The 12,041-nt window shown below is 32.4% G+C and overlaps 1 protein-coding gene across 1 annotated transcript; it reads right to left on the reverse strand.

The window, feature by feature from the left end:
- Positions 1-986: 986 nt before the first annotated feature.
- LOC133310625 (cystathionine beta-lyase, chloroplastic) lies at positions 987-8,265 on the reverse strand. The gene is made up of 13 exons (XM_061511586.1): positions 8,129-8,265; positions 7,695-7,848; positions 7,496-7,608; positions 7,278-7,348; positions 7,083-7,174; positions 6,517-6,604; positions 6,268-6,379; positions 5,378-5,474; positions 4,880-4,961; positions 4,163-4,280; positions 2,888-2,995; positions 2,621-2,723; positions 987-1,764 (listed from the first exon to the last, which is right to left on the reverse strand). The coding sequence occupies exons 1-13, from the start codon at positions 8,192-8,194 to the stop codon at positions 1,589-1,591; spliced, it is 1,380 nt and encodes a 459-aa protein (XP_061367570.1). The 5' UTR covers positions 8,195-8,265; the 3' UTR covers positions 987-1,588.
- Positions 8,266-12,041: the final 3,776 nt, after the last annotated feature.

Below are 12,041 nucleotides of genomic sequence, written 5' to 3' on the forward strand. Positions count from 1 at the left end.
ATGAGTTTGTCATTCTTCAATAGAATAGAAAACAGACCCCGGAAAAAGATGAAAGAAAAAAAAGCACTTTTTATCTCATTATTCAACATCATAGAAAACAGACCCCTCCCCCCTCCAAAGAGGAAAAATGTTGAATTTTTGAGAAAGGAATGGTGTTGATAACTTTACCTCCAAAAGGACTCCTTGGTTAGCACGTAGTAGCAAGTACTTTTGCTTGCACGCCCCCATGGAAGCCAAGCCAGTTTGTCAACATGTTTTCTTTGTAGAAATGTAGTAAATGGAAACAGTAAGGGAGTGAGTGTCCCTTACCTCTCTCGTAAAGATGATAAGTTGCTGAAATTGCTTCTTTAAAGCAAGCACATCCATACTATTATTATTATGCAATACAACAAAGAAAGAGGCGGTTTCTGCTTGAGTTTAGTTTAACACAAAAAGGCTGTTGTTCATGTCCATTTGAGGTGGGGGAGTTGCCACGTAAGTTCAAAGGGTAACACCGGAATTTAACATTGTTAAATAGGCAGGCAGGTGGCATATTTTGGGCTTTCAACTTTCCACATGCCTTTATGTTGCAAGACATGTCTAATTAACTTATTGGACAAGCACCCCTTTGTTTTTATTTCAACCAAAAGTACAGCCCAATTGTGCAAGCCCACCTTCTATGATGGATCCACACACATTTTTTTTTTTATTTTTTTTGTAGGCTTTAAGGGTTGAGTAGTTGCAACATTTTACTTCATATTTAAGATACTCTGATGGAATGGATGTCCGAATCAGCTTGTAAGCTAATGTTAATTTTATTCATTTTTTAACTGGCCTGATATCACTTTTGTGTTCTACTTTTACAATTTCAAAATTTTCATCTTTTAAATTAAATTGCATCAATTTCGTTCTTCTACTTTTTAAATTGTCTACTTTTGATCTCAATAGTGAAATTTCTAAAACAAATTAAAGGAAATATGAATTTTGTAACATCTACGTGATCTAAGAAACACATCAAATTTTCCAGCCTTGAGGCTCCAAAATTGGATAACAGTGCTTCCAAATTCTAAAAATGCGTAATTAAAACAAAATGTTAATCCAGCTTCAAAAGGTTGGGTATTTAAAAGAAATTACAGAGACCCAGTTCTAAGTGCATGGTCTAGATCAGCAATGAGATCGTTGACATCCTCAATACCCACAGATATATGCACAAGATCTTCGGTTAAACCTCTGCCCTCACGAACTGCAAAGCTGATTAGGGACTACACCCACCTTCTCTATTCCAGGTTCTTGAACAATAAGCACTAATATTTCTCTTGCAAGTGTGTAATATTTTGCTTCTTACACTCTTTCTTTGCAGAGATTCAGGCTTCTTTTAAAACTAGTTTTCTAGAACAATTCCTTTACACACTTTTTGATGCATGCTTGTCAATAAATTGGATAGAGAGGTTCACAATGCAAGCACACCTTCTACAGTTCGTGAAGCCAGAGGTTTAACCGAAGATCTTGTGCATATATCTGTGGGTATTGAGAATGTCAACAATCTCATTGCTGATCTAGACCATGCACTTAGTAATGAGACTTCATAAGATTGGATATTTAGAAAAAATTACAGAGGCCCGGTTCTAAGTGCATGGTCTAGATCAGCAATGAGATCGTTGACATCCTCAATACCCACAGATATACGCACAAGATCTTCAGTTAAACCTCTGGCCTCACGAACTGCAGAAGGTATGCTTGCATGGGACATAAAGCAGGGCAAGCTGATTAGGGACTTCACACTCCCTGCAAACAACAAAAATAAGGACAAGGTCAGCATTGTGAACCTCTCTATACAATTTATTGACGAGCATACATCAAAAAGAGTGTAAAGGAAATGTTCTAGAAAACTAGTTTTAAAAGAAGCCTGAACCTCCGCAAAGAAAGAGTGTAAGAAGCAAAATATTACACACTTGCACAGAAATATTAGTGCTTAATTGCTTATTATTCAAGAACCTAGAATAGAGAAGGTGGGTGTACCCTTTGATCTAACATTATGTTTGGACCTCATGTGGGCATGGCATATATATTTCAACCTCCTTTCCCTCACTCTCTTTTTTTATTAAAAAAAGAAAATAAATTTTTACCTCTTTTATTAATTTCATTATCAGGAAATTGAAAATCACCACGTAAGAATATCATTCTCATATTTAATATCTTTTTGCTATTTCTCTAACCAAATTCATATAATTTCAATCAATCAATCAATACACACAAAAGTATACTGTTACATAATTAAGCTTTTCATTGAATAAAGTAAACTTAATATTATGTTACAACAATATTTGTTTTAATTCATATAAATGCTATTTTAATTTTATCATTCCATTTTTACAGTCCTGGCTTAGCCATTGGTGCAACACTTTATAACCAACAAATGCATAGGACATGGTATTTGCAATTATAAGAGAGAGGAGAGAAAATGAATTGTTCAAATATTAAAGTGGTTTAAATTGAAGGGAAAGGTTTATTTAGAGAATTGTTGAACTTCATGCAGTCAGTATTGTCATTAACAAACAGATATCTAGAACCTATCAAATATGATCATATTATTACCAGTTGAAAATTATTTTATTTAAGCATTGGGTGGAAGAATTATTACCAAAACTGACGGTTATGCTGAAGTACTTGGTAGTTTCAACTATGTGCTTTGAGAGTGCCAAAGAACCTGTTAGAAAGCTAAGCACAGATCCTGCACCCTTTGCCTGCAAAGAGACCATATGAATATGTGATCATCAAAAATGTGCATAACAGCAACATCAACACTACTTTTATCCCAAACTAGTTGAGGTTGGTGTCGATGAACCCAAATAATATAATGGGGCATAGCACCAACCAACAATCTTAAACATCAATTTATCTACTATACCTGAGAATAGTGTAAATCACGTCCAGGATGACCTGGCAGACCAGCATAGTTCACTTTCTTAACTCGTGGATGAGAGGCAAGGAACTCAGCAATCTTCTGCGCATTATCCTGCACAAGATTTTAATTCAAAAGTTAACACTTAAAAAAGATAATGACATGACGATTCACAAATTCTGCACAAATCAGATTTTGAGACCACTGTAATTTGACATCCAGTATCCAGATCAACTTAACTTTCTAGACAAGATTAACAATGTGCGTCTTTAGATCTATAATATAAAGGCAGCTTAGAAATCCAATTTTAAACTAAGCAGAATCAGAGAAACTATTATATTTTAATAGATCAATGAGAAGTATATGGGGATCAAAGAGGACGTAGTACATTGGACAGTCAATCAAAATGACAATTAGTTCATGCATGTCGCATCACAACACCGTGCAAGCATATATTATGCTGCAAGGATATATAAGGCTTGACTTTCAATATGAAAGATTGTTGAAGGAGTTATTCAGCTTCTAATAAGAAGTATAAAGCCAATCAAAGAAGAGATTATGGAAAGGCATTCATGAATCGGAATGTTTGAAATTTTGAATGGTCTGATGTAGAAGCCAAATAGCCAAGAACACAAGTAATTCTGAAAATTGTTTATAGTCAATATTCAAGCAAGAGGCCCACAAGTTGTGATAAGAGGGATATTCATAGCCCTCTATAAAACATAATTCCAAAAAATAGGGGTGACAATTTTCAACACAACACGAGAAATTCATGTTTTGATCGACCCGTTTTCAAATTCATGTTGTGTTCGTGTTGAGTGTATTCGTGTTCGTGTTAAATTCATTTCGTGTCGTGTCACATTGTGTCAACCCGAATTGCCACCCCTACTTAAAAATATGGTAATAACAGGATAAGTAATAAAGTGCAAAAGGAATATCCCATCCCAAACAAAGGATAAAATCCCTAATTGACAAAATAAAAAATCCAAAATTTGAAACTCTAACTCCGAAATTGAAGGCCGAATTAAAATAATCCTCATTCTGCATAACGCATTTTTTTTTCATTATTATTATTATTCTTAAGTGAGTCTCTATTCTATTCTTACCAACTTATTATATGAACTACAATAGATTGAACTTATGGTTATAAGATTTTTCAGCCAGTTGTATTCAGTTGTTCACTAGACCATCATTAAAAAAACCTTATTGTATAAAAAATACAGACAAACAAGGCATAAATAAATAGCAGAAGCAATTCAAGCTAAAAGATTCAACCAGCACCTGTTGCTTCTCAATTCGCAGGGCCATTGTCTTGATTCCTCTCATACAAAGCCAAGAATCAAATGGAGCTAAGCCTGAACCCTCTGCATTTTGTAAGAAATACAATTCTTTTCCCAACCTTAATGGGGTGATGAAAGGAGGTAAACATTCAGGAGGGGATAAAAAAGGAGTAGTTAGTACTGATCCACAATAATTCAAAAGAATAAATTTAAAAATGAAAACTCTACTAAAAGTACAATTACAAGTAGCTTATAAAAGAATAGATCCTTAACACCTCAATTTTAGCTTAAATGAGGCACATAAAAGACTAACAGATAATGAAAGAAATAGCAACAAGAGTACCACTTAACAATTTTGAAGGAGCTCAAGCACATAGAATTTAAAAGAGAAAAGGGATCACTTCCTTCCCCTTATGGTTTGCAATAAGAAGGGAATGCTTCTTTTTTATCAAAAAAACAAAATCACAATCTAGCCTTTCATTTAAAACAAGCTCATAGAACCTTTCACAACAAATCTTATGACAAATTTACTAAAAAGTAATTCAAATATGCGTCAGTCCATCTTGTAGAAGAGCTTGTCAAAATTTCCTGAACCATTTAATAATTAATAGATCAACAGACAAAAGCATGCCATTATATTTATTTAAAAAAAAAAGCGGTTCAATTGAAATTTAAATCACAACATTACTATAATGAAGTATAGAAAAAGAGTAATTACCTTTCACCTTTCACAGCTAGCACACCAGCCATAATGTCACTATGGCCAGCAATAAATTTGGTAGCTGAATGCATGACGATATCTGTGGCAAAAAGGTACCAGTCACAACTGTGTAAACTTTGTGTATCAGTTGGCATATTGGGGTTTTCTTAATAAATTCCTTTTGTACATTAAAAAGCAAAAAATAAAAAGAGTGAAAAGTAGAGTGAAAATATAGTGCTAAGTGACTAAACAAAATGGATATATGATTTCACCACCCTTATGTTTTACTAATAGACACACATACACACAATCAGTACCACTAATGCAGTATATTTCTTCACTTTTTTTTTTATCACTCGTAGCAACTGAGGGATTGAAAATGGTTTTCAATATTTCATTCATCTCAAATTCCACCCTCAATTTTTTTTCCTCCCAAATTTTGTAGTCCATGTTAGCAAGCATGTTTTTAAGAAGTGAATAAATCTGTTTATTTTCATTGGCTTACAATGCTTATACCTGCTCCAATTTCCAATGGCCGGGACAACACAGGTGACATTATACTATTGTCTGCCAACACAAGAGCACCATGTGAATGAGCCATCTCTGCTATTTTCTGGACATGAATTAAGAAGGGGGAAAGAAAAAGAAATGCTATATTATTAGAATAGAACCATTTAACAGTATTTCATATTAAAAGTTCATATCATAGAATATAAAATGAGGATTTGATATATGTTTGTTTTATATATTAGATATCCGCAAAAAACTTACAACTGGCAATAAGTGACAATACAATGACAAAGTAGTGAAGGTAACAGTAATTCAGGAAAGAAAATGCCTATAAATTCATGAAGAACTAGTGTCTAATCTAAACTGAAATTGTGAGTTATTACCAAGAGAGAAAACTTGATTTATAATTAATAAGTAAAATATACAGGTGCCTCTCTCTTTAGAGTAAGAAAAATAATATTGGAAAGTCTGCAAGTTTCACAATTGCAGTGCACTCTTATCTAGGTAGGAAAAAAATGATGGAATTATACTTATTGCTGGGTGTCATGACAAGATATACAACCTGATAGAAATTCAAGTCAGGGTGTGATTTAGTGATTATCCATAATTGTAACACTTCAAACATCAAGGTAACAATATATCATTTTCTTTTCATATTATTTTCTGAAATGGGAGGAGGGAAGCAGGGTGGTGGGATGCTGTGTTATTGAAAGACACAAGCATACCCTTCCACCTGACATTTCAAATTCAAATAACAATGACAGAAACTACCTCTCAGTTTCTCAGGAGTAACACGGAAGGAGGAAAAGAAGAAGGACAACAGCAACCACCACACAAAAACCTAATCTATATTATTAACACCTCATATGTCATAACTAAAAAATACAACATCTTACTCGAATATCACAAATTTGTAGCCGAGGATTGGTTGGACTCTCAAGCCACACAAGCTTAGTCCGGGGTCCAATAGCAGATGCAACCTCATTTAGATCACTTGTATTTACCCGTCTGCACGTGCAAGAATTAAAGTATGATCGCTAATGGACTTATGATTCATGTAATCAACAAACTAGGCTGGTTTCTTTGTATAATTAATTACTCATTATATAGTAAATAAATAAGTACAACTAACGAATCAGACTAACTTCACCACAACTCCAGTATTTGGAATTACTTGAGAAAGCAACCTATCCGTGCCACCATAAAGATCATCTCCAGCAACGATTTCCTCACCTATATGTACATTATCAGGAGTAAACAGCAAGAAACTATCATGTTTTGTCAAAAAGAAAGCTATCCTGTCAGAATACATTGCTTGCAGCCCCAAGTGCATTAGTGAGTAAATTTTCTCTTTTCTAGTTCTGTTATGAATCCAACACAGGAAAAACCAACGGAAAATTGCCGGAGTAATGAGAACCCACTGATAGAAGCCTCACAATAGCCAAAAAATAATGTCATACTAGGTCACAAACACTATCTGTGAGTGCAGTGCAGTGCAAATACTCCTAAGCATAAATATAACTGTCTAAATTTCTTAGTTTGGTGCTTCTCTAGCATGTTTTATATATAGAGAGTAAAATTATAAACTCACAAATATTTAACAAAAATAATCTTAGACCTCATAAGTATTTAGTAACAAATTCAGTCTAGATTCACATAAATAACAACGAAGAAAGATCAGATTTCATCACAATGACGAAAGAAAAAGCACCAGTTCCAACAAGATGAGCAACAGCACTCAAAGCAGCCATTCCGCTGGTGAAGCATAGGGCTCTATCTGCTTTATCAAGTTTTGCCAGTAAACTGAGAACACAAGACATGAAATTTAAAAGAAGATGGAGAAATAATCATAATACGAAACATCTGTGGTGCAATCCAAAACGCAAACCAACAGGTCACAACAAACCTTTCTAAAGCATCTCGGGTAGGATTTCCGCTTCTGGTATAGTCATATGGACCATTTTCTACTGCAGAAGGCTGCATGAAGAAGTGTCTAACTGTATAAGACATATAGAAATTGAAAGAAAAATATTCAACAGAGATACTAAATACACAAAAATTCATGAGTTCATCATGAATTAATCCAAGATACTAAAGTCAGACAAGTGAATATATAAAATTCACCTGCTTAAAAGTAGCAGTTTGGTAAAGCGGGAGACTAACTGCTCCATAAGGATCAAAGTTACTCTCAAAATTCATCACCATTGTTGAAAAACTAGGCTCCTTTACCTCCTCTTCTACAAAGAGAAAGAATTAGTATTTACACACAGAAAATAAACCTTATATATCTTGTGTCAGCACAGGAAACATAGCACATAACAACCTGCAGTATCGTCCTCGGACGATGTGCCCAGATCCATCCCTTTATCATCCAAACAATTCAGCTTGAACCCTTTAGCACACAACAGTCTCTTTGTCCTGAAATTTGCTGACTTGTTAAACCCCAAGCACTCGCACCTATCTGCAATAGTTGTGCTCTGAAACACACCACGCCAAGGAGAAAGGAGAGAATGAGAAGCATTATGCAAATGGGTTATCATCAATGAATGAAAAATATGATTTTGAAGCATCTACTGAACTCTTGAAGCAAAAGGGGCATTGAAATCAAGTTTCCCAACATCATGGAGGGAAAAGTTCTCACTTCTCATATCCACAAGACTTTTTTTTTTTTTTTTCACTTTTGCGAAGCGCAGCATATAAAGACCCCACAAAAAAAAAAAAAAAAAAAAAAAAAGAAGGAAAGAGAAAAGGTTTTACCTGAGCGTAAGGATCAAGAACTACTGAACGAAGGAAGTGCCTAGGAGAAATTGCAGAACAAAACATGATTCAGATCATGGGCTTGGAGTTATACTATGTTGACTGAACTTGTGCTGTGCTGTTTTGTTGAATTGTTCAACAGCAATGCAGCGAGGGGGGTAGTTCAATCATTTATATATATATTTTTTTGTTTTAGGTTACCTACTTCCATTAACTAAAGTACTAGGCAATTTATTTTATTTAAAGTGTGAAATTTGAGATATGAAAAATTTTCAGTTATATTTGATTGGTTATTTATATTTTATAGTTGAAATATAATCGGGATTTATCATTGCATACTTGTAATTTATGTAGCACTGATATTTTAAAACATTTGAAATATTATATCCGATATCTTCAATCTTTTGATATGTTACGATATTTATTTGGCGCAGGATATATTTACAATCAAAAAAATTTATCACATTTATAATCAATTTAATTATCGCTGATTTTCGTCAATCTAACGGCTATCATTTCTTAGAATTAATAATTAATTAATAAATACGACCCAATAATTTCTATTAAATGATAATAGTTAGATTAACGAAAATTAACTATGATGAAATTGGTTGTAAAGGTTGTAAACTATTTTGGTGGTAAGTATATCTTTCTCCTATTTATAATACGAGGAAGGTTATACTTACAACTTTTTTTTTACAATTTTTTACAACCATATTTTAATACCGTTGATTTACGTCAATCAACGGTTATGATTTTCGTAAATTAAACTCATTAATTAATTATTAATTCACAAAAAATGATAACCGTTGATTGGGAAAAATCAATGGCGTTAAGATATAGTTGTATGAGGTTATAAAAAAAAGTTGTAAGTATAATCATTCTCTTATAATATTTGAAATTTTATTACATATTATAATTATTATATCAATTTAATAAAACATCATATCATGTCTCATATCGTATCAGTGCAACGTAGATAATCAATCAAACTAGTTGTAGTTTTTTATTTGATTTGCCACCTGTTGCCTTTGTTTCTAATCAGTTTTGAATTAACGGTGTGATTCGTGGGTTATTAAGAGGAATGGAGAGCGTTTTCAATTTTGCAGATACCTTACTGCGAATGAGAGAGTAAAAATAGAAAAGAGAGAAAATAAAAAAATGTTTATGCAGTTACTACCGCAGATAAGTTATTTGTATTTACTCTCAAAATAATGTTGTTTTGGTGTTGAAATATTAAAAAATTATAATTATATAGATTATTATAACTCTGAAATAAATTAAAATTACAAAAACATCTTGATTTTTGCTTCAAAACGACATCGTTTTGGACTCAATGCAAATAATTTATCTATATTAACTGCAGAAAAAATAAATCTATAAAAAATTAAAAGTAAAAAAGAAAAATTAATATTGTGAAAAGTACCACCCAATTTATTGGATGGATGGAGGATATTAAATTTTTCCAAAGGGATGAATTCAGCTATCAAATTTTGGCTTCACGGTGCAAAACTAGTTGACAGCGCTATAAACGGTGCAAATTTTCGTCTCTGATGTTGATGAAATTGGAAAAAGAAATCAGAGTATTTTTTCGGTAACTAGATATGAAGTTATCTCCGTTGTCTTTGGTCGTAAGATTAAAAAATTATAATAATAAAGACTAATATAATTCTAAACTAAAATTACAAAAATATTTTGATTTTTGTCTCAAAATAACGTCATTTTGTACTCACTGTAAATAATTTATCTCTAGCCGGAAAAATCCTTTGCCCATAAACTTAAAAAGATTAAAAAAGTGAAATTTTCGATTAACAATTTTTTTTTCAAAATTTTCTTTTAGAAATTATATATTTGTGTATTAAAAAAAAAGTATGCATTCAATATAAATTTTCCATTAACCATTTGGATCTAACATTGATATTTTCCAATTAAACTGGTGCAGTGACACTATCTATCAGGATTGATCTCAGGGGGCGTTTGGTAGAGGAGAATTTTTTTTTTTGTCCGAAAATCTCGATTTTTAAAAATATAATTTTTATATTCAGTTTATGATAATATTCAAAAATTTAAAATTTAGAAAAATTTAATTTTTCGAAAATTCAGCCAAAATCCTTATACTAAACGCCCTCTTAGGATTTTACAAACATGCCTGCAAGATTTGGCAATAACAAATAAATGAGGTATCTTTGAGTTTTTAAAATCACAAGGTTGAAGTTTTTACTTCTCTCACACGATGGTTTCAGGTTTTGGGTAGAGGGAGTAACTATATGGCAAAAAAATTGATTCACTTGTCCTGCTCTTTATTTAATATTGACCTGAATTTTTTTGAACTGGGTTTAAATACTGATCCACTTTTATTTGAGTCAGTTTTAGATCTGACTTGTTTTAATAATAATCTATTGACCCAAAACTTAACCCACATACATTATGTGAAAAAAAAATCACAATTATATTAAAAGAAAAGTTTTAATGTGAAACAATTATGCCAAATTTTTTTACGGAAAATATTTTCATCAAAATTTGTGTCTAAAAACATTTCTGTAAAAAAATTTGACGGAAAAATTTTTTGTCAAATTTTTTTACAGAATCTAAATTTCGTCAAAATATTTCACAAAAAAACATATTCATCAAAAATTTCGACGAAACACATTTTCATCGAATTATTTTCACAGAAAAAAATTTCATCAAATTTTTTTACAGAATTTAAATTTCGGCAAAAGTTTTCGACGAAAACATTGTCGTTAAATTTTTTGACAAAAAAAAAATTATCGAAATTTTTAGCGAAACACATTTTCATCAAAATTTTCAATAGAACGCATTTTTTGACACAAAATATTCTGTCAAAATTCTTTAGAGAATCTAAATTTCGTCGAAAGTTTCAAATGAAACATTTCCCTCAAAACAATTTCCGTCTAAATTTTTGTCAGAACACATTCCCATCGAAATTTTGAATGAAAAACATTCTGTCAAAATTTTTGACGGAATTCTTTTTTCATTTAAAATATTTGATGGAGAAAATCATTTTCGTCAAAACTTGTAACGAAAACTAAATTTTGATAGAAAATTTATTTTTGTAAAAACTTTCATTTTAGAAAAAATTTCCTCGCTTTTTAAACAAAAAGTATTCTGACGAAAAAATAATTTTGTGACGAAATTTTCGTCGTTTGCGTAGATCTTGAAAAGTTATGTGAAATCAAAAAAAAAAATCATCTGATTTGGATACCCGAGTCACAAGTTATGGTCTTCCGAAGATTTACGGTAATTGGACTGCTTACGTGGCGCTGACGTGGCACGAGTCCCGTCAGTATCAGTGACGAGACTAGTCTCGTCAGCATAGGTGACATGTTTGACTGCATTACTTTGGAAAAACTTATGCAATCAGCTTTAACCGGGCAATTCTTTTGTCCAAAAACTTTAAAATGGTGCTTTAGCCGGAGGTGGTGAAAGTTGTGCTATCTATGCCTACAACTTGATGATGAATTCTGGGCACTTATAAACCCTTTGACAGACTTTTTTATGCACTTTTGTGATTTCACGAATTTCATCTCTTCATGCTTCTAATTCAGTTGAGGCAGAATGAGATCATATGTAGCTACACAGTCCGCACACTTTTCCATACAATGTTTTCATTTCCCCCTTGGTTTATCACTTGTGCAAGTCAAATTCAATTCTCATCTAAGTCCGTTAACAAAATTATTCACTACTTTAATGAAAGCTAACACTAATGGTTATTGTTGAGATATATAGTCTCACATTGATTGTGTGGGTAACTAATGTGGCCTTTATAAGGCATTAGGCACTCTCACCCTTAGAGCGAGCTAGCTTTTGAAGTGGTGTATCCCAAGGTTCTTTACATGGTATCAGAGCTTCACCGTCTCCCACTTTAAAGTGGAATTAAAATAAAAAGCACAAA

The sequence above is a fragment of the Gastrolobium bilobum genome, unplaced genomic scaffold (assembly GCF_033153095.1).
Source record: "Gastrolobium bilobum isolate Gb01-03AN ecotype WA unplaced genomic scaffold, APGP_CSIRO_Gbil_v1 utg25398, whole genome shotgun sequence".
In the NCBI taxonomy this organism is placed as follows: domain Eukaryota; kingdom Viridiplantae; phylum Streptophyta; class Magnoliopsida; order Fabales; family Fabaceae; genus Gastrolobium; species Gastrolobium bilobum.

Coding starts and splice junctions, on each gene's coding strand:
- LOC133310625 (XM_061511586.1), bottom strand. CDS start 8,194: ATGTTTTGTTCTGCAATTTCTCCTAGGCACTTCCTTCGTTCAGTAGTT. Junction 7,849..8,128: donor TTCTTGATCCTTACGCTCAG/GTAAAACCTTTT, acceptor GGTGTGTTTCAG/AGCACAACTATTGCAGATAG. Junction 7,175..7,277: donor ACCCGAGATGCTTTAGAAAG/GTTTGTTGTGAC, acceptor TTGTGTTCTCAG/TTTACTGGCAAAACTTGATA.